The 25,983-nt window shown below is 54.0% G+C and overlaps 1 protein-coding gene across 5 annotated transcripts; it reads left to right on the top strand.

The window, feature by feature from the left end:
- Positions 1-83: 83 nt before the first annotated feature.
- Positions 84-23,499, top strand: ING5 (inhibitor of growth family member 5). 5 transcript variants are annotated; one of them, XM_058698436.1, is made up of 8 exons: positions 86-326; positions 2,622-2,693; positions 5,677-5,843; positions 6,480-6,591; positions 6,757-6,850; positions 18,050-18,185; positions 18,304-18,365; positions 20,049-23,499. In XM_058698436.1, the coding sequence occupies exons 1-8, from the start codon at positions 290-292 to the stop codon at positions 20,089-20,091; spliced, it is 723 nt and encodes a 240-aa protein (XP_058554419.1). In that variant the 5' UTR covers positions 86-289; the 3' UTR covers positions 20,092-23,499. The 5 variants fall into 5 exon arrangements, with proteins under 5 accessions (XP_058554429.1, XP_058554419.1, XP_058554439.1 ...); XM_058698456.1 differs by lacking the exon at positions 86-326 and adding an exon at positions 479-1,066; XM_058698473.1 differs by lacking the exon at positions 86-326 and adding an exon at positions 1,142-1,160.
- Positions 23,500-25,983: the final 2,484 nt, after the last annotated feature.

Raw genomic sequence — 25,983 nt, 5'->3', positions numbered from 1 at the left:
GCCGCCAGGCTGGGGACGGGGCCCGGGCGTCCAGGGTGCGCGGCGCCCCCGACCCCGCCTCCGGGCCGAGTCCCCTGCCCCGCCCGGCGCCAGGCCAAAACCTGCTCCCGCGCGGCGCCGCGCGCAGCCTGCCGACCGGAAGCCAGGGGGCGTGCCCAGATGGCACCCCGCCCCCTACGCGAGGGCCAATCAACACTCGAGGCTCATTAATAGTGAACGCGCCGGCCCCGCCTCCGCCCCTCGCGGCACCGCCCGCCCGCGCAGACCTAGAGCGCGGCCGCGGACGAAGATGGCGACCGCCATGTACTTGGAGCACTACCTGGACAGTAAGCGTCCCTCGCGGCCCCCGAGCCCGGCGCCCGCACAGGGTACCCCCCTCACGGTTCCCCACGGACACCAGGCGCTGCGTGCGGACCCCGAGGACTCGTGGGGGTGGCGAGGGCAGTCCGGAGGCGGCGGGGGTGGCGGGGGCGCGCGAGGGGCGGGGCGGGGCCGCAAGGAGATGCGCGCTGGGGGCGCGGCGCAGGGTCCCACCGTCACGGCCGCGCCAATTCCAGGTGCGTCACGGAGGGGCGGGGCCGGTTGGCGTGGGGCGTGGCTTGCGTGTCACGGCCCCGCCCTTCCCATGCTAGGCCCCGCCCCTGCCCTCAGCGGCGTACCGCCCTCCCGGCCCTCAGTCTCTCTTGGGAGAGGCCTAGCTCAGGGCCCCGCTCCGCTCTTCCCGACCCCCCTCCGCTGGCTTGGCCCAGTCCCCCGCCCCGGCCCTACTCCCACCCAATTGACTGGCGCAGGTGGTTGAGCCCTGAGCCCGTATCCCCTCGGACGCTGGACCGGGCCTGGGCGGGGGGTGGGCGGGATTCCGGCAGTGTTTCTGTGCCTGCTCGTGCAGTGACCTGGGAGTTGGGGGAGACGATACTGGCTGGAGAGTGTCCTCGGGTGCCTGTGTTTCTGCGTGGCCGGGGACGGAAGAGGGGGACTCGCAGGTGTTCAGGGCAGTGATCGGCACCACGGGCAGACGTCTGTGAGGCGCTTCCTGCAGGCGTCGTTCTGTCCTCATGTAGCACAGGTTGGAGCTTCCTAAGAACTCCTGAGCAGATGGTTATTTCCCTCATTTCACAGATGGGGAAATGCAGGCTGCAGAGGCTAAGTAGCTTGTCAAGGTCATGCACTCTTGCTGGTCTGGCTCTGGCTAGGGGATGGCCTGGCGGGAGGGGGTGGGCGGGGCTGGTGGAGGGGAGCTGGAGAGCTGTATTGCAGTGGGAATATACGCGGTCCCTGGTACCTGGCTGCTTGGGAACCCCACCTGCAGCTCTATCAGGAGCAGTTGGAAGTGAACCGCTGCTCTGGGGGAGACGGTGGGGACTTCCCAGGCCAAGCGTGAGCGATGGCGGGCGGGGGGCGGTGTCCTAGGCGGGAGAGCACCCTGGAGGGGAGGAGGCTCTTCCTTGCAGCGCTCATTACAGAACCACGATGAACCCATCTGCTGAACCCATCTCCTGGGGCTTGCTCTTCTGGGTCCTGGTACCTTCCCAGTGGGCCCCATTTGGAGGGTTTGAGGATCGTGAGTTCCATCATGCTCTGGGCACCTGTGTGAAAGCTCAGGATGGACATGCCTACTCGCTTGTGGGCCAGGGAAGCAGACTCTGTCCTTCTTTTCCTGGAACTTACTTTCACATGGGGCAGATTTTTTTTAAAAGCTCACAGCCGAAGAAGGTCCATGAAGGACCCCAGCAGGTTGCTAGAGCACTGAGGTGGCACTGTCCTGCAGAGCCCAGGGTAGGACAGAGCGGGGAGGTCCATGGGAGGGTGTGGTGAGCCTAGAGGCTGTGGAGGGAGTTTGTGCCATTCTGTGGCTGAGCTGGGCAGCTTTAAGCAGCAGCTTTGTAAAGACCGGATTTAGCCCTACAACAATTACTGTCAGCTGAAGACAGTGGAGGGGGTTAGGACTGAGCACGGGAGCCAGTTAGGGGCCTGTTGAGGCTGTGCAGGCAGGCTGGAAGGTTGTCCTGGAGTAGGAGGATTGCAGTGCAGAGGGGAAAGCAGTGTGGGGTGGGGTCCTCCACCCCCGCTGTTCAGCATGGTCTGTTAACTTGGAAGTAATTAAACAAGCGAATGAAGAGTTCAGTGCCTCAGTTGTAGTAGCAGACCTTCAGGTGCTCAGCAGCCCCGTGGTTAGTGCCTGATGTATTGTGTAGCCTGGAGAGACCATACCCATCCTTGCTTGATGTTCTACCCCGTGAATGGGTTTTCACAGTAAATCGGGGGTGGGAGGGGAGATCAAAGAGACCCCAGGGTTTCGGTCTTACTCACTGTGGTGAGGTATTGAGAGGGGAGGAGTGACTGGGGGTGTGGGGTGGACAGTCACACGGGCCACTTCCCCACCTCTGCTCGCAGCTCCAGGATAAGTCCCTCTAATTTCTCCAGCTTCCAACAACATCTGAAGCCTGTGAGTCTATTATCAGTGTTTGGTACCCGTTCCCCAAAAGATACCTTAATCCTTTTCCTCCCCAAATCCTAACAGACAGGAAACGACGTAAGCTTATTTTTTGTAGATTTTAGGTATAAAGTCTGGAAGGCAGATTTTGTCCTGCTCCCGAGAAGTACATGTCTCTGTGTTTCAGGTATCGAGAACCTTCCTTGTGAGCTGCAGAGGAACTTCCAGCTCATGAGAGAGCTGGACCAGAGGACGGAAGGTGGGTCCAGGCCTTACAGTACAGCCGGCGGTGTGCTCTGACGATTGGGGAGAGGGGGCTCCAAGATACTGTGGTGGCACCGGTCTCCCAGGGGACCCAAGACAGCGGGGCTGCAGCCTAGCCTTAAACTTTGGGCATTGTGTGGTGTCTTATGGAGTGTGCTGACACTTTAAAATTAGACTTAGGGGCGCCTGGGGGGGGGCTCAGTCGGTTAAGCATCTGACTTTGGCTCAGGTCATGATCTCATGGCTTGTGAGTTCAAGCCCCACATCAGGCTCTGTGCTAACAACTCAGAGTCTGGAGCTGCTTTGGATTCTGTGTCTTCCTCTCTCTGTCCCTCCCTTACTTATGCTTTGTCTCTCTCAAATATAAATAAAACATTAAAAAATTATACTTAGTTTCTTGGGTTTTAACATACCTTCACGTAACACTTTTTTAAGTTAATTTATTTATTTAGAGAGAGCATGTGGGCGACTGGGGGAAGGGCAGAGAGAGAAAGACAGGGAGAGAGAGAATCCCAAGCAGGCTCTGCACTGTCAGCATGGAGCCTGATGCAAGGGTTGAACTCACAAATTGAGATCATGACCTGAGCCGAAATCAAGAATCAGTTGCTTAATTGACTGAGCCACCCAGGTGTCCCTTCATGTATCATTTTTATGACCATCATCTATCTCTTGCAATCAGAATGTTTGTCATCTTTCTTTTCCTTTAAAAGAGTTTATGTTTTTCGGGGCACTTGGGTGGCTCGGTCAGTTGAATGTCCGACTTTGGCTCAGGTCATCATCTCATGGTTCGAGTGTTTGAGCCCTGCATCGGCCTCTGCTGTCAGTGCAGATCCTCTGTCTCCCTCTCCCTGCCCTTCCCGCCTCTCCCAAAAATAAAATAAAACATTAAACAAATTATTTTTTGTTTTTAAACTGTGTGTATATAGTTTAAAAAGAGCACTTTCTGATGTTCTGTTGTTTAACTCCCTGTTTTTAAACATCATGTTTTTGCTATTTCTTACTTAGCTCCCTTTTGCTTTGGGGTTTATTCTGTTACCATGGAATATGAAGGTTTGCTTCCCCAGTTGCACCTGCCCAGCTCCTGCACCGCCCCCGCCCACCCAGCCACCTTCTGGTGTAGTGGGTTAGAATCTGAACCTGCAGTACAACAGGGATGCTGTTTCCTTCAGGACTCTTGACTGGGTGGTTTACAGCTGGGCCATGTTACATGCTGTGCTTGTGTGACCTGTTTTGAATAACTTCTGTTTTTCTGGGAGTTCATAATTGCTTTGTTTTCCACATTTCATACACATTCCACATTTTCTGTGTGTCTGTTACACTAGGTTATCTGCCATTTCTGAGTTTGCTCTCCAAACGCAGCCTTTTCCTCTGGGGCTTCCTGTCCTGCAGGCTATACCTGGGCTGGTTGTTTCTAGGCCTGCTGCACAGGCTCTGCCTCTGCTCATCTTCAATGCAGGACCCTGAATGCTTTGTTGTAAATATCCTCTTTCTTGATCTGCTCCCTTGTTTTATTGCAGCCTTTCCTCCAGTAGTTTCCTGGAAAAGCGTACACGGGAAGGTAGATTTCTTATGATGTTATATGTCTGAAAATGTGTTTGTTCTGGTCTCCTATTTGATGAACAGTTTGGTTGGGTATAGAATTCCATATTGACCATCTTTTCCCTCAGAATGTGGAAGGCACTGCTGCCTTGTCTCCCAGCTTCCACATTGCCCTTGAGAAATGTGATGCTGTTTGGATTCCTCATCCTTTATATATGTGGTCTTTTTTTCTGTTTAGCAGCTTCTGCTGCTTCTTTGTCCTTGAGGTTTTGTGTTTTGTGGCAACATACTTGGGTATGGGTGATTTTTCATTCATTGTGCCTGGCACAGTTTTGTAAGATCAGGATAGCTGTGGTTTTTTACTGAGGTACAGTCTCCCTACTAGCAAATACAGAGACTTTTTTTATTGTGAAATATGGCATTTACATCCAGGAATAAGCATATGTTTAGAAATTGTCTAACAAATACCAACTTACGAACCTCTGCCTAGATGGAGCAACGGAGCCTCTGGAGCCTGGGGCACGTGTAACCCTGCTGAGCATGCTACCCCTTCCCCCAAGGGGCTGGCACCCCGAGCTTTCCTCCTGCAACAGTAGGTTTCTCACCTCGCTAAACCGGAGATTTCAGAGTTGTATCAGTGCCCCCCTAATTATCAGTGGAATCTCACGGTATGTTGTTCTCTGTGTCTGGCTTTTCTTTTTTTTTTAATTTTTTAAAAATGTTTATTTATTTTTGAGAGAGATAGAGCATGAACAGAGAGAGGGAGACACAGAATCTGGAGCAGGCTTCAGGCTCTGAGCTGTCAGCACAGAAGCCGGATGTAGGGCTGGAACCACGAGCTGTGAGATCATGACCTGAGCCGAAGTTGGACACTTAACCGATTGAGCCACCCAGGTGCCCCTGTGTCTGGCTTTTCTTGCTCAGTGCCACCTTTTGTGGGATTAATCCACATTGCTATGGGTGACAGCTGTGCTATTTGGTGCTGGGTAGCGTTCCATGTGATTGGACCACAGTTTATTGATCCATCTTACTATAGATCGCACATTTGCCTTGTTTCCTGTTTTCTGCATTTATGGGTGTTTTCCCATATGGATCCTAAATCTTTCGGGTGTGGACTTGAGGGCAGTAGGCAGGTTGTGGCTGAATGAGCACATAATTTGTTACTCAGGGGCGTTGAGAGTTGGTGGGGCCGGTATGTGTTCTCACCTGGACCGCGGTTGTGCCTGGTTGTGCGCTGTAACTTCCTGGGTACGCTGCCCTGGCTGTGGCGTCTGTGCCCCCCACCCCCCCGCGCCAGGCTCCCTGTAGAAGGCCGTGCCCACTGTGCTCCTACCAGCAGTAATTCGGAGTTCGGTCAGCCACCGTCACCGGAACCGGCACTGCTGGGCTTGTTCTGGAACCCCCTGCGGGGACTAGCTTCTCCCCCATTTCCCCATCAGATAAGAAGGCAGAGATCGACATCCTGGCTGCGGAGTATATCTCCACGGTGAAGACGCTTTCTCCAGACCAGCGTGTGGAGCACCTGCAGAAGATCCAGAGCGCCTACAGCAAGTGTAAGGAGTACAGTGATGATAAGGTGCAGCTGGCCATGCAGACCTATGAGATGGTGAGGAGGGGGTGGGCCCCGCCCTGTTCTGCGGGAAGAGGGGGTGGCGGGGGGGGGGGGGGCGGGGGTGCTGCCCTGTCTGCCGGAAGGCACCCTCTGGGTGCCCCGACAAGTCCTTCTTTTGGACTGTGGTACGTGGCATTGGCTGAGTGTTGTGAGCCCGCCGGCTCCTTGTCAAGTCTTGGCAGCCTCTGTAGGTCTCCTCTGTGGGGCGGGGTAACTGTCTCATCCCCGAGCTTTGACCCCATTGCCCTCTCTCTCTTCTTTCTACCATCTTGGTCTAAATACCTAAGGCATCAGAGGCATTTTCTGTGAGAACCTGTACTCTGAAATCCGTACGTTCTTCAGATTTTTATGTCTTCGCCCCCATTCCATTGCGTTTCACAGCCCCGTGTCTCATTACTGTCTGCCTTCACGGTTTTCCTGAGTGGCACTTACTCTGTTGAGGTGTCAAAGCATGTGGGGACAAAGACCCCCACATAAACTGGGATGGCGGGCCTTGTTCTATAGCGCTCTGTTAATTGAAGACTCAACTGAATCCAAGAATGTACATCCTGGTTGATTTCCAGCGTGTTTGTGATTCCTGAGATGTCCTGCCTCCGTTTTTAAATGACTTGCGAGCATCCTTTTCTGTAGGTGGATAAACACATTCGAAGGCTCGACGCAGACCTGGCACGCTTCGAAGCAGACCTGAAGGACAAGATGGAGGGCAGTGACTTTGAAAGCTCCGGAGGACGAGGGTTAAAAAGCAAGTCTGTTAATTTTTCTTCATTTTGTTACCATTACGTACGGAGTTTTGAAGAGTTGTCTGATAAATGTATTAGGAACATTACGGTAAATATCATGTTTGAGTAAATCTTGTCCTGCTTCAGTGAATTCTGTGCAGATAATTGGGGTGTTTATGGTCTTTCAGAAGGTCGAGGTCAGAAAGAAAAAAGAGGCTCCCGAGGTCGTGGCAGGAGGACCTCAGAAGAAGACACTCCAAAGAAAAAGAAGCATAAAGGAGGGTGAGAGGCTCTTTTCCTTGTCTCTTTCTCCCCAGAGGTTACTTAGCGCTAGTATTTACTTAGCATCTAGGAACACCGGTGGCCGCTAACAGCGAGGAGGCGCTCCCTGCGTGCCCGCTATGGGTGCGGTTCCACCTGCGCTCGGCAGCCTGACGGGGCTCCTGGGGAGAGTGACCGGCCGAGGTTTTACAGCCGGTGTGCGGGGAGCCGGGTTCGCACAGGGCGGTGTGACTCCAAAACCCACGCTCTGAGCCCCTGTGTGTCCTGCCTTTTGAGTGACACTATAACATTTACCGACATTTCAGGCTGAGCCACACTTCAGCAGCTAAATATATAGCTGTTCGTTGTTTTATGTATAAATATATATTTTGGATATATTCGTCATTAAGTTGCATGACTGTATTTATTAAACAGATGTGTCATTTACCTTGAATTTCAGCATATTTCATTTAAAGCTTTCTCCCACCTGCTCCCCCCACCCCCCTCGCTCTTGTATTGCCTCACAGAAGTGACATTTAGAATCAGAGACAACGGTAGAGAGCTGAGTAGCTTCTGGGGAGAGGGTTCTGACGGTTACGGGGAGATCTCAGGACAGTCCATTCTTTTTTTTAATTTTTTTTTTTTTTCAACGTTTTTTATTTATTTTTGGGACAGAGAGAGACAGAGCATGAACGGGGGAGGGGCAGAGAGAGAGGGAGACACAGAATCGGAAACAGGCTCCAGGCTCCGAGCCATCAGCCCAGAGCCCGACGCGGGGCTCGAACTCACAGACCGCGAGATCGTGACCTGGCTGAAGTCGGACGCTTAACCGACTGCGCCACCCAGGCGCCCCAGGACAGTCCATTCTTGACAAAAAACGGGAGAAGTTTTGGTTCTGTTTAAACTTTTATCTTAAGAAACGCCCTGAATACCATCTTGCAGTAAATAAATGCAGAAGAAGCAGGTAGTTTAACGAGTTCCTCTGAGGCACATCCTGGTCAGTGATTGACTTCAGCCAAAGTGCTTTCATGGCTCTGTGGAAGCCGTAACCTCCTCCGTCTGCCCCGGGGACCTACGACCCAGACTTACGTGGTGTTTGTTTCCATTCTTTGTAGTTCTGTCCCCTGTGTGTGTGTTCGTGGATGCTATAGTTTAACCTTATTTTTTTCCCTTTTATTTATTTGTTTATGTTACCGTTTGTTTATTTTTGAGAGAGAGAGAGAGAGCGCAAAGTGGGGAGGGGCAGAGAGAGAGGGAGACACAGCATCCGAAACAGGCTCCAGGCGCTGAGCCGTCAGCACGGAGCCTGGCACGGAGCTTGAACCCACGAACGGCGAGATCATGATTCTCAGACACTTAACTGCCTGAGCCACCCAGGCACCCTTTTATTTTTTTCTCTTTTAAGTTAACTTTATTAAGGAATGGTTTACATACAATAAAATATTTTAAGTTTACAGTTTAATGCTGTTTTCACTTTCAAGTTATGGAACTCTTCAACCTTTCTGTTTCTTCTTGAGTCGGTTTTGGTAATCTGTGTCTTTCAAGGAATTGGTTGTTTCATATAAGTTGTCAGATTTATTGATATCAGGTCGGTCATAATATTACATGATTGTCTTTCTGTTATAGGATTTTGTACTGATGATTCCTCTTTCAGACCTAATATTGATAATTCATGTCTTCTCTCATTTTGTCTTGATCTTTTCAGAGAATTAGCTTTTGGTTTCATTGACTTTTTTTTTTTTTTTTTAATGTTTTATTTATTTATTTTGGGAGAGGGTGCAAGCGAGGGAGGGGTGGAGAGAGAGGAGGAGAGAGAATCCCAAGCAGGCTCTGTGACGTCAGTGCAGAGCCTGATGCGGGACTTGATCTCACAAAGCGTGAGATCATGACCTGAGCCAAAATCAAGAAGTGGATGTTTGTGCCATCCAGGTGCTTCACGGTTTCATTGGTTTTTATGTTTTCTCTGTTGTTTGTTTTCTTTGTCATTGATTTCCGCTTGTATTTTTATTTTTTCTTTCCTGCTATTTGGATTTACTTTTCTTTTTCTGGTTTTTTAAGCTGGAAGTAACTAAGATCAGTGATTTTCATATTTTCCTTTTCTAATATAAGCACTTAAAGCTGTAGTTTTTTTTTAAACTATTGTAAGTCTAATTACTGTTAGCATGTCCCATAAATTTAGGTATGTTTTATTTTTATTTCCTTCAAAATATTTTAAAATTTCCTCTGATTTTTCTTTGACTTATATTTTATGTAGAAGTATGTTTTCAGCTTCCAAGTAATTTGGGATTTTCCAGGTAACTTTGTGATTTCAGTTTCTAATATTTCTGCTGTCATCAGAGAACACTGTATAATTGAAATTCTCTGAAGTCGATGAAGACTTGTGTTATGGTTTATGGTCCGGTCTTGCTGTACATTCCATATGCCCTTGAGAAGAATATCGTGTTTTCCGTTGGTGGCGGCATGTTCTGTAGCTGTTAGTCGGATAACTTGGTTGGCAGTTCTGTTGGTCTTCTGTGTCCTTCCTGACACTCTGTTTACTCACTTGATGAATTACGGAGACAAACATCTTACAGTCTCTGACTCAAGCTGTGGATTTGTCTGTTTCTTCTGTCAGCTTTGCTTCACATATTTTGAAAGTCTGTTATTTGTTGGTACATACGCATTTAGTTTTTTCTAAAAATAACTGACTCTTCATTGTTACGAAATTTCCTCCTTTTTCCCTTGTAATATTCTTTGTTTTGAAGTCTACGTGGTCTGATATTATAAGTTATTCCATTTGTCTTAGGATGAGTTTTCGCATGGTGTATCTTTTTCCTTTTTCCTTCTTTTACTTTCAACACATTTATGCTTTTGTATTTCTTTTTTATTTTATTCTTTTTAACTTTTTTTAACTTTTTATTTATTTTTGAAATAGAGTGTGAGTGGAGGAGGAGCAGAGAGAGGGAGACACAGAATCTGAAGCAGACTCCAGGCTCTGAGCTGTCAGCACAGAGCCTGATGCGGGGCTCGAACTCACAAACCGTGAGATCATGACCTGAGCTGAAGTCGGACGCTTAACCGGCTGAGCCACCCAGGCGCCCCTATGCTTTTGTATTTAGAGTGGGTTTATTTTTTTTTTTAATTTTTTTTTTTTTCAACGTTTTTTATTTATTTTTGGGACAGAGAGAGACAGAGCATGAACGGGGGAGGGGCAGAGAGAGGGAGACACAGAATCAGAAACAGGCTCCAGGCTCCGAGCCATCAGCCCAGAGCCTGACGCGGGGCTCGAACTCACGGACCGCGAGATCGTGACCTGGCTGAAGTCGGACGCTTAACCGACTGTGCCACCCAGGCGCCCCAGAGTGGGTTTATTTTTTTAAGTTTATTTATTTATTTTGAGAGAGAGCACGAACAGGGGAGGAACTGAGAGAGAGAGAGAGAGAGAGAGAGGGAGGGAGAATCCCAAGCAGGTTTTGCACCATCAGCACAGAGTACAATACAGGGCTTGATTGCATGAACTATGAGATCGTGACCTGAGCAGAAATGAAGAGTTGGACACTCCACCGACTGAGCCACCCAGGCGCCCCTAGAGTGGGTTTCCTGAAGGCAGCAAAGTTGAGTCTCGCTTTTTTTTTTTTTTATCTAGTCTGACAGTCTCTCCCTTTTCACTGCAATGTTTAGAGTACTCAGATTTAACATCATTACCATATGATTGGATTTGAACTTACCTTCTGCTGGTAGTTGTCCGCTTGTGCTGTCTCTTAGTTTAGTGTCTTCTTTTAGATTAATTATGTATTAGAAAATTTTATTTTAAAATCTTTATCTATTTTTGAGAGAGAGAGACAGAGTGTGAGTGGAGGAGGAAGAGAGGGAGAGGGAGATGCAGAATCCAAAGCAGGCTCCAGGCTCTGAGCTATCAGCACAGAGCCGCGCGCGGGGCCTGAACTAGTGAGCTGTGAGATCATGACCTGAGCCGATCGGACGCTCAACCGACTGAGCCACCCAGGCGCTCCGTATGTATTTTTTTGAGTACATGTTTTGGTATTCTGTTTTAAGGACTGTTCTAGTGTGTCTTCCCTGTTCGTTGACTTACCACAATGAACTTCTAATGATATCACCCTGTTTTGTGTGTAATGTAAGAACCCACACGAGTTTTTTTTCCTCGTGCCTTCTGTGCCATCGTCAAAAGTTCTGTTTCTACTCGTGATAATTTGCCTCACAACATATTGTTATTATTTTAGGTCTAAACCACTGATTACGTTAAATAGACTATAAACCACGAGGAAGGGTTTTATTGTCACTCCATGTACGTACCGTTTCCGCTGCCTTTATTTCTTTACGGACGTGAGGGTTTCCCTCTGCTGTCATCTCTCTCCTGCTAAAGAACTGCCTTTAACGTTGTTCTACACTGTGGGTCTGCTGATGCTGAGGTGTTTTCCCAAAATTTTCTTGTCTGGAAATGTCTATTTTATCTCTTTTTTTAAAGGATATTTCTGTTGGACTCAGAATTTTAGTTGACTTTTCCCAGCACTAAAGATATTTCCTTCCCTGGTATCCTCTATCTTGTACGGATTCTGATGAGAAAGGCTTTTCTTTGATCTTCTGAATGTATGTGGCTTTATTTGTTTTTGCTGCTTCTAAGATTTCCATTTGGCAATTTGATTTTTAACAACTTAATTATGATCTGTCCCGGTGTGGATCTTTTGTATGTATTTGGCTTAGACCTCACTGAGAACTTCTTGGAACTATTGGTTTGTAGTTTGTATGAAATTGGGAAAATTTTCAGACATTCTTCAGACAGTTCTGCTTCCCTTTTGGCTTTTTATGGACCTTCAATTACACGTATGCTAGCATGATATTTTCCTGCAGTTCACTGAGGCTCAGCTCGTTTATTGTTGTCGGTGGTGGTGGTTTTTTTTTCTCAACGTTTTTCTTCCTATGCTTCTGTTTGGATAGTTTCTATTACTTTGTCTTCAAGTCTTTTCTTCTTCCTTAGTGTCTAACTTAATCTTCTTTTAGTGAATCTTTCATTTAAGAGATTTTTTTGTAAAGTTCTATTTACACCATATTTATTTAAATACTATTCAACGGTTCCCTTGTTACATTTATGTTTTCCTTTCTCTTTGAGCATACGCATTTATGATAGCTTTCTGAAAGATCTTCTTTTCTGATTCTGTCATTTCCAGGGATTTTTTCTTTCTTTTTTTAAAAACCTATTTATTGGGACACCTGGGTGCTCAGTTGGTTGTGTGTCTGACTCTTGATTTCAGCTCAGGTCATGCTCTCAGGGTTGTGGGATAGAGCCCCATGTTGGGCTCTGTGCTGAGAGTAGAGCTTGCTCGAGGTTCTCTCTCTCTCTCCTTCTCTGCCCTTCTCTTCTCGTGCTCTTTCTCTCTAAAATGAAAAAAGAAAAGCAAAGCATGCTAAAAAACCCCCAATTTATTAAGGCATGAGTGAGGTTCAAAAAGCTGTCCATGCGTAATGCGTACAGTCTGTTTCTGACTCATTTTTCTCCTGGTTGAAGTCACATTTTCCTACTTCTTCACACATCTAGTGATTTTTTTTATGGGATGATGGACAATGTGAATGTGTGTTGTTGAGTGTTCAGATTTTGTTGTCTTCGTTCAACAGGTATTGAATTTATTTTCCAATTTTTTGGTCAATAGTTTAATTACCTGTGGATCAACTTGATCCTTTGCAGGCACATGTTTAACCTTTGTAAAAAAAAAAAAAAAAATCCGTTTTTCTTAATGTTTATTTATTTATTTTATTTGAGAGACACGGAGTGCGAGCAGGGGAGGGGCAGAGAGAGAGGGAGACACAGAATCTGAAACAGGCTCCAGGCTCCGAGCTGTCAGCACAGAGCCTGATGCGGGGCTTGAACCCATGAACCGTGAGATCATGACCTGAACCCAAGTCGGATGCTTGACCGACTGAGCCACTCAGGTGCTCCAAAAACCCTCTCTTCTTAAAGGGCTAGATGGTAAATATTTTAGGCTTATAGGCTGTGTTGTCTTTGCTGTGACCACTCAGACCTGCTGTTTTATATCAAAAGCATCCACAGAAAATATGTGGCTGTGTTTCAATAAAACTTTATTTACAGAAACAGACCACCAATGCCTAGGTTAGGGTAGCCTTACTGTAGGGTTGGTTAAGCCGTACTGCTAAGGTATAGCCCTTCTGGGTTCTCTTCTGAATGCTGTTTGTGTTTATCGAGGCCTCTCCTTGCTGGCCACGTGGAGCGAGTGTGACGAGCCTGTGTGTGAGCTCTGGCGAGCTCAGCTCCCAGCCGCCCTGTACCCTCTGCCAGTACTCAGGGACTCTCACCTGTGCACAGCTTAGTTTTTTGCTAAAAACTGAAAGGGGTCCCTCTGCAGATTTCGGGAGCACATTCTCTTCCTTCCTCCTTTCTAGCAACCTGCCACCAAATGCCAGCAGCCTTGCCCTCCTGGAACTTTGGTTTTTCCCTCAGTTCTAGACCTCCATGCTGCGTTTGGTTTTCGTCTCGGTGGACTGGAGTGTGGGAAGTGCCTCCAGCAGGAAGCCGACACGATTGCAGGGCTCGCCTCGGTTACCTTCTCTCGGGCCGCCGTCCTGTGCTGCCTGCGGTCAGCGTCTGAAGAGCTGTCGCGTGTTTCGTCCGGTTTTCTCCCTGTTCACGGTGGGGGGCACATTTGGTGCTTGTTGTTATATCCTGGTCAGAAACGGAAGGTTTTTTCTTTTCTCCTTTAGACGAGCCCTGTAGTCTCTCTCACGCGTCAGTTTTTCTCCGTCCCTTTCCTTTCTTCACAGCTTTCCTTCTGTGGAGCCCAGACTGTGTGACTCCTGGCGTTTCCTGGAGTCTAGATCTCGCTGACAGATGTCAGTACATCCTCTCTCGGCATCACCATGGGGGGTTTCCTCCCGTGCTTGGTGGATTTGTTCCATCTGTGACCGGGGGCGCTTTCGCGTGTGCTCCCGCTTGCGCCAGCGTTCTGGAGGTCTGGTGGGGCACCTGAGGCCAGGCCGCAAACACGGCCCGCAGACGGGATCGAAAGGGCCCGGCCCTTGGTGGGTCTCCTTCGACTGGCTGACATATGAGCAGTCAGGCCGAGTCAGTTCCGGGTGGACGAGACCAGCAGCAGGACGTCTCGTACGTGGCGTTCTCCATTCTCGAACACCCTTTGATTCCTTTTTGTACAGATTTTAGTTCCTCTTTGGAGAGTCTCCCCGTTTGCAGTCACGTTATTCAGATTTTCTTTGTAACAGCGGCTTCAAGCCCATGTCTGCTCATTTGCACATCGGGTCATTTGTGGCTCTGCTTCTGTTAGCTTTTTCGTGATTTTCACTCACGTTTTCCTGCTCTTTTTCCCGTCCTGTAGTTTTTTTTGTTGTCTGTCTGACTTTAGGTATAAGAGGAACCCGGAGGGTGAGATTTCTGCCGTTCCCCAGAAGAAGTTCATTTTGCTCTCAGTCCAGGCAAATGGAGCGGGCTGGAGGCCGGCGGCCACTCTACCTGGGCCCTGTCCCCTGTCCCCTCTGATGTCAAAGGTCTCACGATGGAAGACCCCCTCCTCCCCCCCAGTTCTCAGTGGGGGACCCAGGGTTTATTTCCCCCTCCTGAAAGGCGCCTGTGTGGCTAGTCCGCGCCCTGGCTTTCCTTTCTTGTCTCTTGCCTGTGTTGCTCCTGGGGTTGGCGGAGGTGTGGAGGACGGGCCGCTGTACAGAGGCGGGCCCCTCCCCTGAGAATATGGCTCAGCGCTCAGCCTTTCTGCCGCTCTGCCGCCTCTGTGCCGCCCCCAGGTTCAGCGAATGACTGTGGGGTCACGGCTGCCCCACGTATAGAGCTCTCACGTGTCGGTGGCCGTGCCGGCTCTGTGTGGCCCCCAGAGGGCGGGCAGCCCTCGGCTAAGCCCGGGACACAGATGGCCTGCCCACTTGGCCACTGCCCTTCCCTTGGCCTTAGGGCGTCTGGGCCTTGTCACTCCACAGCTTTCCGGTGTCTGGAAAATGTGGTTTTAGCAACTTGTTGGGTTTGGTTTTTTGACTCGTGGCGGCAGGGCTCCAAGTCTTCCTGCTCCACGCTGCTCAGAACCGAAAGGCGTGGTGGCCTTTTCTGGAGACAGCAGGCGCTCTCGTTGGTCGCCTCCCCACGGGTCCCTCACAGGGAACGAGGCCCCAGCTCTCAGGCGCGGTTAGAGCTTCCCTGGCGGGGGTACACCTGCCTGTGCCGCAGACCTCACGGTGACGCACGAGTCTCGCCACCACCTATGCGGACATACTTGAGGTGGCTGGGCACGTGGCTTTTCCCTCGGCAGAGCCGTGACGGCGTGTGCGTTGCTGACCGCCGTCTGATGGCACCGAGGAGGCGGGTAGCTGGCCCTTTGTGCTGGGCTGGCTGCAGAGGAGGAGTGGGGCACGTCGGGTGGCGACGTGTGCAGAGCGCCTGGGCGGGTCCGGCTGGGCCTGGCCTGTCCGTGCGAATCCCTTCTCGGGCCCCTGAGCAGCACTGTACGGAGGTCAGGACGGGCCACAGGGGCCGCTGACGTGAGGGGTGTGTGAGGGGCACCGGGCCTGCCCTGAAGTCTGGCTCTGATTCGTGCTTGGAAAGCACATCGGGCAGTTGGCGGTTTAGGCACGGGAGGGGGGATCCCTGGCAGTGCCTGGTGAGGGATGCCTGCGATGTCCCGGGAAATCAGCTCGGAGGACACGTGTTGTGCCCAGTAGTGTCGGAGTGAGGTGGCCAGCACGGCCGATACGGGGTCTCCAGCCTGCCTGGCAGGTGGGAAAGACCTGGCAGCGCTCCACCCGCCCACCCCAGAGCCCCCTCAGGTGAGACCGGAGAGGAGGTGCCCAGGGGCGATCCCAGGCCTCCTCGTCGGTTGGGTGGCGCCCTTGAACCTGGGGGACAGGTGCTCAGGTCAGATGTCAGCTCGCAGTGTGAGAGCTCAGTCCAGCTTCGCAAGCAGAACGCACAGGGCAGCCGAAGTGCGGTCGGCACATGGAAGGCGCGTGCCCTGGGGCGTTTGGGGGTGACCCCACCGCAGGTTGGCACCGGTCCTCCAGGTGAGTCTCGGGGAGGAAACCCCACCGATCCAGCAGGGGGTGAGACACGGTGTCAGAGGCCAGCTTGAGAAATTGAGGTTTGGTGGAAAACAGAGGAAACCACGTCCTAGTCTGGAGAGTCGCCTGAATGAAATGTTTTGAAAGCATGTGGACGGGACACATTTTTGTGATGCGCACGGATTTCAGATAAACAGAGAAAGTCCTGCCTGTTCCCAGAGACAGAGAGCAGGTCACTTACAAAGGGAAGAGGCTTAGACAGGCCTTGGGGCCCTCATGGGCAGCACTGCCTCCAGCGAGCAGCACTCAGGCCAGAGGCGGCACTGGCACAGAGGACACTGTCGCTGGGGGGAGTGGGGGGGTGGGGGGGCTGGTAGGGAGGACAGCGCCGTGGGGGGGGGGTAGGGAGGACAGCGCTATGGGGGGGCGGTAGGGAGGACAGTGCCGTGGGGGGGGTGGTAGGGAGGACAGCACTGTGGGGGGGCCGGTAGGAGGACAGCACTATGGGGGGACGGTAGGGAGGACAGTGCCGTGGGGGGGGGGTGGTAGGGAGGACTGTGCCGTGGGACAGCACTGTGGGGGGGCCGGTAGGAGGACAGCACTATGGGGGGACGGTAGGGAGGACAGTGCCGTGGGGGGGGTGGTAGGGAGGACAGCGCTGTGGGGGGGGCCGGTAGGGAGGACAGCGCTATGGGGGGGGCGGTAGGGAGGACAGTGCCGTGGGGGGGGTGGTAGGGAGGACAGCGCCGTGGGGGGGCCGGTAGGGAGGACAGCGCTATGGGGGGCCAGTAGGGAGGACAGTGCCGTGGGGAGGGTGGTAGGGAGGGCAGTGCTGTGGGGGGCGGTGGTAGGGAGGACAGCGCTGTGGGGGGGGCCAGTAGGGAGGACAGCGCTATGGGGGGCCAGTAGGGAGGACAGCGCTGTGGGGGGCGGTGGTAGGGAGGACAGCGCTATGGGGGGGCGGTAGGGAGGACAGCGCTGTGGGGGGGCCGGTAGGGAGGACAGTGCTATCTGCAGGGGGGCAGTGTGGCGTGCACAGCTGGCCCTGGGTATCTGATGGCAGAGGCACAGAGTGTCCTTAGACGGGCAGTATGGGACAAAGGGGTCGGTGGTTGCCTTCGGGAACCGGACTCTTTGTCGGTGTGTGGAAACGTTGTGGTCTGCTTCGCGGCATCCCTGTCACCAAGTTCCTGGTGTGAACTCGAGGTGTTTCTGTAGCAGGTATACACCTGAGTCACATATGTGTTCTCGATTCTGCAGGGTGAGATAGGGAAGATTGCCTTTCTGTGCTAGTAGGAGCACACCGTCTACACTGCCCCATAGCTGGTAGGTTTGTTTGAAGGCTGCCGAAACATGTAGAAGCCTGAACCCCCAGCCCTCCCTGCTCTAAGGCAGGTGAACGCTTGCTCCGGCTCTCACATCTGCTTGGCTGCAGAGCTGTGGGCCGCTGACACGGAGCGGGGCACGGGCCAGCCAGACCCTGGCCGGGGGTGCTGTGGGGAGTGGGGGGGATAGGCCCCAGCTGACACAGAGGGGAGCACGGGCCAGCCGGACTCTGGCCGGCAGTGGGGGGAGTTGTGGGGAGTGAGGGGGATAGGCCCCAGCTGACACAGAGGGGAGCACGGGCAGGCCGGACTCTGGCCGGGCCGCTGGTTAGTGACCAAGGGGGGCTGCGGAAGGTGGGGGGGGGCGACAGGCCCGCTTCAGGGGGGTGGGCAGTTGACAGCGGCACGTGGTCAGAAGCGGCCCCACTGGGGGGTGGGCAGGAGGGGGCTGGAGGGGCTCCCTAGACCTACTGCTCCAGGGATGGGAAGGGCAGCTGGTGGTTTGTAGGTTTTGGGGTGAAGGTGCTGTGAGCATGTGTGGGGTGGAGGTCTGGCACCAGGTGTGCTGGGTTGGGTTGGGGTCCAGGATTCTCAGGTGTCGTCAGCTGGTGGCTGGTGAGTAGGGGTGTTTGCCTGCCCCCAGGGGAGAGGGCCCCTGAGAGGCTGGGGATGGGGGGACTTGGGGCGGGGTGGGCGGGGAGCCCAGGGAACAGGTTGGAGGCAGGAGATAGGGATGGATTCACGACCCCAGAGTGGGTAGTAAGTGCGTCCCCTCATGCCCTCTGGGGTGCCTTTGTGCCCCGTCTTGTCTGGTACGAAGGGGCTGGTCGTTCTCCCCCCACACCTGCTGCTCACTGCTGTGGTTTCTCCGCAGGTCTGAGTTCACCGACACCATCTTGTCCGTGCACCCCTCTGACGTGCTGGACATGCCCGTGGACCCCAATGAGCCCACCTACTGCCTGTGCCACCAGGTGTCCTACGGGGAGATGATAGGCTGTGACAACCCGGACGTGAGTGTGGGCACCGTGCACGGGCCTCGGGCAGGGCCCTGCACCCAGGGCCGGGGGTGCGGGGGGTGCGGGGGGGGCACATGGAGTCCTAACTGCAGCTCTCCCCTCTGCCTTGCAGTGTCCTATCGAGTGGTTTCACTTCGCCTGCGTGGATCTGACCACGAAACCCAAAGGAAAATGGTCAGTATGGGCTCTGCTCGGCCTCTCCCTGCCTGTGGGGCGTCATGAGTGCTGCCCCCACCAGGCCCAGGCTGTGGCCACGGGCAGTCCGTGGGTCCTGCTTCCTGGGGCTGAGCCGGTAGAGGGACATCTGCGCCCCTCGCCTGGGTCCAGTCTCTCAGGATGTTTGCATGGTGCTCCCCTATTTTTGTTAAGCTTCTAAGGAACAGCTTTTCGGAAGCTTTTGATTGAGGTAGAAACTGTGAAATGAGTTCTTTCCCGGGGAGATTTGGGGAAAGACAAAGAACACAAACATTAAATCCGAACCTGGGTGAGGCCGGTGACCTGCCATGGGGCTTGTGTTCACCTGGGGAGGGGTGCAGGGTGCTGGGGCAGCTTCTGTCCCTGGTCCGTGTGCCCGCTGGTGGCTTCGGTGTCGTTCCCGAGAGTTAATTTAAGGAAAAAGCAGGTTTTATTTACCCGTGGGTGAAGTGGGTCTCAGTTCTAAAATGTAGGCTCGGAGATTGTCCTCCGTGTTCGCGTGTATGTGGATGGGGGGTGGTGACAGACCCCTGAAGGACAGGCTGTGCTGTCCCCAGGGCTCAGTGGGCAGTGGCTGAGGGGGTGCTCAGGTGCCTGGCCCCATGTGCGTCCCGGCCCCGGGTCGCCTCAGGAAGTCTGAGCAGTGACGCGCAGCCCTTGACCGTGCTCTGCAGCTGGGGCATGGGCACCCGGGTGGGGGGCTGCGGGCCTCCTGCTGGGGCGGGGGGCAGGGACACGTGATTTGGGTTCGGGTTCCGATGTGGGTTTGAGTTGTTGGTGGCACTTCCGGGTGGAGGAGTCAGTGGGCATTGGAAGACGGTTTTGCCTCTTGGGAGGGTCGAGCGGCAGGGGGTCTGTGCCCCGTGGGCAGAGGTGGGGAGGCAGGGTGGGGCTCCCCCCTGTTGTCTAACTCAGGGTTTCTCTGGGGTCTTTCCAGAATCACAAAGTGTTCAGGCTTCTTCCCTATTAAGTGAGATTTGTTCTGACATGTTCTTGCGGCACGAGCCTGCGTGAGTGCATTTGCCGCTGGAGCCTTGCTTCCTCGGGGGAAGGGCTGGGGGCGCGCTCAGTGCTCGCTCACTGGCACAGACCGGACACTGGGGAATGGGGCGGCCGGGGGGTGGGGGCACAGTCATGTGCATCGGGAGCAGCTGGAAGGTCCCCTGGTGTCACTGACAGCTGCCGTGGTCCAGGCGTGACCAGGAGCGGCCCCCGGTGTCTGAGGCGCTGAGCCTGCCTGCCCAGGGTCCCCGGGGAGCACTCGCCAACCATGCGGGTTCCAGGGCCCTCTCGGCCTGCCCCACCTGCTGGAGCATGCTGGTTCATCCTCCGCCGCGCTGGGTCTGCCGATGTGACCGTGGGTGTCGCCTCCACTTTGGTCCCCGGTGGCCACGTTGTCTCACAGGGAGGGCCAAGAAACTGGGTCAAGAGGCGTATTCGTTCGTACAGACAGTCTTGCTCGTTGACTCGTTTCTGTCACCTTGGAAACACACGCTGGCCACAGCGACTTGCTGGGGGTCTCCCCTTGCCGGGGTGTCCGGTGGGAGAGCCGTGTGCTCTCTGCCGGTGCGGTTTCGGTGACACAGCCACCGTCCCTGGAGACCCGGGGGGCGGGGTGGGCCTCCTCACACACAGGGCCGATCACCGTGCCTCTCTCCTCAGGTTCTGTCCGCGGTGCGTTCAGGAGAGGAGGAGGAGGAAGTGAGGCTGCTACCTGGGCTGGAAGAGCGAGTTAATGTATTCCTTCCTTCGTGTTGCAATATTTTCTCTTCATTTTAAAACTACCTTGTTTTGAATGACACTTAACAACTCAGTGGCCAGTTGTAAGTCTGGGTATTTCCTGAGACAAGCAAGAATCCACCTGAGCCCTGTTTGCACGAGGAGCGATCTCACAGGGACTTGCCACAGTGACTTCATTCTCGAGACTTCTCGTATGGGGCCCGGCCCCGGGCACGGCAGGTGCACCGAGTGGCCGAGCCTTCCGCGGGCCAGTGCGGTGGGGACCTTCCCGCCCGCTGCACCGCCGTCGTTCTGCAGCCGGGGTGTGAGCCTGTGTGGTCCGACCGTCCCGGTGCCACCGCGGCACATCTGTCCCCGCAAGGCGTGCGCCTGGAAGCTGGCGAGGCGTTGCTGGAAGGCGTCCTCCGTGTCTCGGTGACCTGCCTGGGACGGTGGGGCTGTCCCTGGAGCGGGAGGGCCCCGCCGCACTGTGCGCTGCCTTGTTGTCTGGACTCCCAGTTCCCTCCGTGAGGGCTTTACCTGCTGGAGTGAACGGCCCGTCATCAGCAGGCGGGCTGTCGTTGCCGTGAGCCGCCCGTGAGACGCCTGACCGACGGCTGGTGTGCCGTCGCTCTGGGAATCCCTGATGTTTTACTGTGAAGCTGGACTGCGAAGATGGCAGTCTGAGTGCACGTGAGGCGAGTCCGGTCTGGCGAGGCCGGGCTGATTTTAAACCTGCCGTGTTGCACACTGGTAAGCAGCTCACGTCCGAGGGGACCACGGTTACGTGAGGCCACCTGTGAGTCTGCGCCGCGGCGGTTCTGGAATGAGGCTGGGAAACCGGAGCGCGTTTTCCCTTCAGTCTGCGCTCACCAAACCAGTTTTGAACCGTCGTTCTGGTAACAGTTGGGGGAAGTCGCGTACCTCTGGTTGAGGTCCGTCTGTGGTGGTGTGCGGCATGACTTCTGGGAGATCTGTGGACCCCGAGACCCCACAGCACCCACTTAAAGGGCTCCGAGGAGCCCCGAAGGGAGAGCCGGTCTCTGTCCTGGAGGCATGAGAAGAAACGCAGGAGGCAGAGTCGAGATGGGAAGTTCCTAGGTGAACAGGAGTCTCCTCTTTATCAGGAGGCCTTCTGGAACAGTGCCCCGCTTCCTCCGATGGCTTGTTCACTGCACGTGTCCTCCTGTTTCTAGTATGTCAGCAAGGCCGGGAGATGCCACGTAGAGAATCTCGGGGAGCCGTGTCGTGCACGGGCCGCCTCGCGCCAGCTTAGCTCGTCGTCCCTAGATGAGCGCTGACTGTTAGCTTTGACGTCAGAGGGCAGTGAGTGTCCAGCCGGGACCTGCGTCCGTGGTTCTCGGAGGGTCAGCCCACAGCAGACACGCCGTCCTGTGTCCTTCCTGGAGCAGGCCGAGTGGCGGGACTTGCTTCCAGGCGACTGCAGGTGGGGTCGGCTCGGCATGTGCGTCCCGGGCTGCGTGGGGAGGGTAGGGGGTTGCCGGGCCTGACAGGCTTTCCCAGAACCGATGCCTTCCTGCTTCTCCGAAAGAAGGGGTGGCGGCTTCGGGTTGAGCGCCGGCCCTCACGAGCCCCTCAGTCTCCACTGCAGCCAAAACCGAGGCTCGTCTGTATTTAGGAACTTAGCTTTTTGTTAACACAGGTGTTTAAAGATTGTGGGGAATAAATTGTGGAAAATTGTCTGCTTCACTCTTTTACCAGTTTTTGTGGAGAGGGTAGGTAAGTACAGTGAGTTTGTGGTGATTCTTTGGAAGCTAGTTTAATATTTGCACTGCCTCTCAGAACACTCGCGGCCGCTGCCATCGTGGAAAGACGGGTGACCGTGGACATAGGCCGATGGCTGGTTGGGTACGCTCGATGCCTGGTTTCCGGGGCCTCGAGCATGACAGGAGAGATGGCCGACTTCCATATGAAGCTTATGTGTAAAGTCTGATGGCGTCTCTGCTGTCACCTCTTCTCTTTAGGTTTCTGTGCCTACCTGTTTCTGGTGTTTACTTTTGTCAGTTACATTGATATCTCCCAAAATAACACGCATTTAGCTTTGGAGAAGACAGAAGACATGAGTGGATTAGGAAGATTCCCTGGAATGCTGTTTGGGTCACGACCGATCGGTTGTCCTTCCCAACTGTGAACAACACTCTGCAAGTCAGAATGACACTCGACAGCAGCGCTTTGCTTGGGGAAGAATGTTCTGCCACCTGGCGTGGCCCTGGTCCTGAGGACTGCTGCTGAGGCCAGCCGCCTTCATCCTGGGGTGATTCCTACCAGACCCCGTCTGCCTCCCAGGTGCTGGATCGGAGCCAGAGGGGGCTGCAGAGCCCTGTTTCTTGGGTTGAGGGGGTCCAGGCTGGGCCCTGCGGTCCCTCTTGCAGCTGTATCTGAGCCAAGGGTGCGGGCCCTCTGCGGCCGCGGGGTTTCCGTGTAAGGGAAGGAGTACCTTGTTTGAGGAGAATCTGCACGTTCCTCATTCTCAGTGCTAGATTATCAGTCAGCAGCTCTACAGACAGCCTCTCATTTTCCCACAGGAGGACACATGCTGCACTTACAAACTGAACCCCAACCTTCCCCCCCCCCCCCCCCCCCCCATCTGTGGCTGCGCTGGTGGAGCTGCTGGCTGGGGTGACCGTCCCCACTGCACAGGCTGGGGCCCTGGGCGAGTGGATATGAAATGGGACTGGCCAGGGTCACGGGAGCCTGGTGGCTTCGAGTCTGCCCAGGGCAGCAAATGCTGAAGACACAGCCACAGGAATGCTGGCGGTTTGCTGGGCTGCCTGGGGACACTGGGCAGCTGGCGGTTTGCTGGGCTGCGGACGACACTGGGCAGCTGGGTGCCAGTCCTGTCCCTGGGCGGCCGCGTGGCTCTCTGCCTCACGACTTGTGGCTGGCAGCCGTTGGCAAGGAAGGCTTCGAGCTGTCACGCTGTCCGAACAGCACACCCCACCCCCTCACCCCCCCCCACCGCCATGTGGCCGGAGCCGGAATAGACACTTAATCATGGGCCTTGGTGACTGAAGGTTTTCCTCAATTGCTAGTGAGCCGTGGCTGGTCTTCGCTACCTGTGCTGAGAGGAATTTTAAAACAGGAAGCCTAAGAAAAACGTTCTCATTCAGGAGAGAAGTCTATGAAGTTTCTTTCTTTCTACAAATGTATTTTGTGGTGTTCACTTTGACCACATTTCATCCAAAAAGATGATGCAGCTTTAACATGAATGTTACATTTTATTTTCAAGGAATTATCTATGTTCCCTTTGTAAAGGAAAGATAATATTGTAAATCTTTTTATTAAATAATGTAAAGATGTATATCTGTATTTTTGGATCATGTTATAGATTATGGATATATTGTTTAATAAATAAAGTATTTTTTGGAATAAATGTTTGAGGATGAGTCATTCCAGGAAATGTGAAAACTTCTACGTTGTGGCCAGAGATGGTAAGTGTATTCTCCGTGGAATTTTTTTTTTTTTTTTTTTTTTAGAGAGGTAACACAAATGGGGGGAGGGGGGCAGAGAGAGAGATAGAGAGAGAGAAAGAGAGAATCCCAAGCAGAGTCCCTGCTGTCAATGCAGAGCCTGATGCAGGGCTCGAGCTCACGAACTATGAGATCATGACATGAGCCAAAGCTGGACGCTCAACCGACTGAGCCACCCAGGCACCCCTCCGTAGAATTTTAAAGGGACGGGCAGTGAATGGGAGCAGAGGAGTTTCCCTGGCCACGGGCCTGGGCAGGACCCTGGGCCTCAGCTGTTACGTGGTGTCAGAAGCTGATCCCTAAGCTCACAAGAAATGTCAGTGTAGAATACTTGGAGTGGCTATTTCATAGAAGCATAAAGCACTTTCTCTGGAACAGAAGGCTTGCCCTTGAGATCTGCATAGATGTCAAGACCCCTTTGGGAACTAAATAGTTCTTAGGACATTTCCTTGAGGAGAGTTAATGGTCAGGGCACCGAAACCCAGCTTGGTCACCATGATGGAGAGGCACAGCCTCTCAGCACACCCAGAGTCTTTGCTTGAGGGGAGCAGGAGATTCTGGAGGAAGGGCCTGGAATGCTGCCACGTGCATGGATTTCCTTTGGGCACTCCTAAAGGAACCTGCAGCCACCTGTTGTGGTGACCACCTAGGAAAAGGGAACACCAGTGTTTTTGGGTGGGGGTGGTAATCTTCACTGGCTCTGAATTGTTACTAAGTCTCAGAGGTCCAGGAGGGCTGCCTTGATCAAGTGGTGACATTTGTCTGAGTGGGTCCACAGATCCCTGTGGTTATCGTCCCAGGACCTGAATGTGCCATGCAAAGAGACTCGAGAACTGGCAGGATTCCCACACGGATTCCACACGGACCTTGGAGCAAGGGCCGTCATGGTAGGGACGGGCAGGTGGAAGTCTCTGGAACGTCATCTCCCTGGTCAGGACGGCAATCCAAAGGCAGAGTGCATCCTCGATGAGAGGGTGCAGTGGTGGTGTACTTAGCACACCTGTAAGGAGGCGGGCAGGTTGTAAGGAGTATGGTTGGTTGAAGGCACAGGTGGTGCACCCAGATGCGGCATTGCTGCCGCTGCCCTCTCGGCGCGTGGCATGCCGTCACTGACCTGGCAAGTGCTTGTTCTCTGCCAGTTTGCAAGGCCGCCAGGATCCACTCTATGTGGCAAAGCCAGCTGTGCACCTTAGGGTTCTGTGAACACCCGCCCTACAGCCACATGGGCCAGACGTCTTCGTTATCTTACCCTTCCCCAGAACATGCCGCCGTCTGCTCTGCCATTGGCATATGGAATTGGATGAGCCCGACAACCAGTGGAGGTGCCTCAATAGGATGGCTGGGAGCCGGGGGGTGCGTGGGGGATGAGCCCCACCCTGGTACCAGGTACTGTGTCAGGAAGGCAGAAGCCACTTTAGTGACGGTGACGGGACGATGGTTGCAGGAGGCGGCTACCACTCTTAAGTCTGGGGGTTTCCGGGGTTGGCAGCTTGGAGGAGGGGCACTGATTAGGACTCAGAGCCCTGAGGAGGGCGGGCTGCTCGGCTGGCGGGTAAGATGTTTGGGAAGGGGTGCCCCGCGGAGCCGGGACTCCTGTCCCAGGACAGGGTCTTGCTCAGCTGGCCTGGCCACCCCTGAGGGAATTTGGTGAGGCTGGGACCTGGCGCCAGGCTGCTGGGGTGATGCTGCAGGGAGTATCCATCAGGCCAGGAGCTTCCTCTTCCTCCCTCCCTCTGCCATTGTCTTTCTCAGGTGCCCTGGCCTAACAGGCCCCACAGACCAGTGGTCAAAGGGCATGTCAGAGCTGGGTGGCAGGCAGAAACCTGGAGGGGTTGTAAGAGGCAGCCGCCAGGCCAGACTGCCACCACTTCCCTGCCTGGGTGTGGTTTTCCGGTCCCCCAGCCCCAGTGCGGTCCTTCCGAGGTCGCCTCACTTGAGTCCCAGGCCTGGGCCTTTGTTCAGGAAAATGTTCAGGCTGTGTGTGCGCAGGCAGCTTTCTGAGCTTCTTGGGTTCTGCCTGTAATGTGTGCCCAACTTGCAGAAGTGTCTGCCTTCTGGCTGGAGGTGGGGTAGGGGCAGGGCGTTGGGCGCTTGGGAGCCAGAGTTCCCTGGGGGTGGGGGTGGGGGGTGCAGAGACTTGGGATCAGAGTTCCCTGGGGGGAGCCAGAGACTTGGGGGGCAGAGTTCTCTGGGGGGAGTCAGAGACTTGGCGGCGGGGGGGGGGGGGAGAGTTCCCTGGGGGGGGCAGACTTCCCTGGTGGGAGTCAGAGACCCCTGATGGGGGGCAGAGTTCCCTGGGGAGAGCCAGAGACCCCTGTGGGGGGGGGGGGCAGAGTTCCCTGGGGGGAAACCAGAGATCCCTGGGAGGGGCAGAGTTCCCTGAGGGG

This window comes from Neofelis nebulosa, chromosome 2, assembly GCF_028018385.1.
Source record: "Neofelis nebulosa isolate mNeoNeb1 chromosome 2, mNeoNeb1.pri, whole genome shotgun sequence".
Classification (NCBI taxonomy): Eukaryota; Metazoa; Chordata; class Mammalia; order Carnivora; family Felidae; genus Neofelis; species Neofelis nebulosa.
The sequence above is the reverse complement of the archived record's forward strand: the minus strand, read 5'-3'. Positions and strand labels throughout refer to the sequence as shown.

Coding starts and splice junctions, on each gene's coding strand:
- ING5 (XM_058698436.1), top strand. CDS start 290: ATGGCGACCGCCATGTACTTGGAGCACTACCTGGACA. Junction 6,592..6,756: donor CGGAGGACGAGGGTTAAAAA/GCAAGTCTGTTA, acceptor ATGGTCTTTCAG/AAGGTCGAGGTCAGAAAGAA. Junction 6,851..18,049: donor AAAAAGAAGCATAAAGGAGG/GTGAGAGGCTCT, acceptor GTTTCTCCGCAG/GTCTGAGTTCACCGACACCA.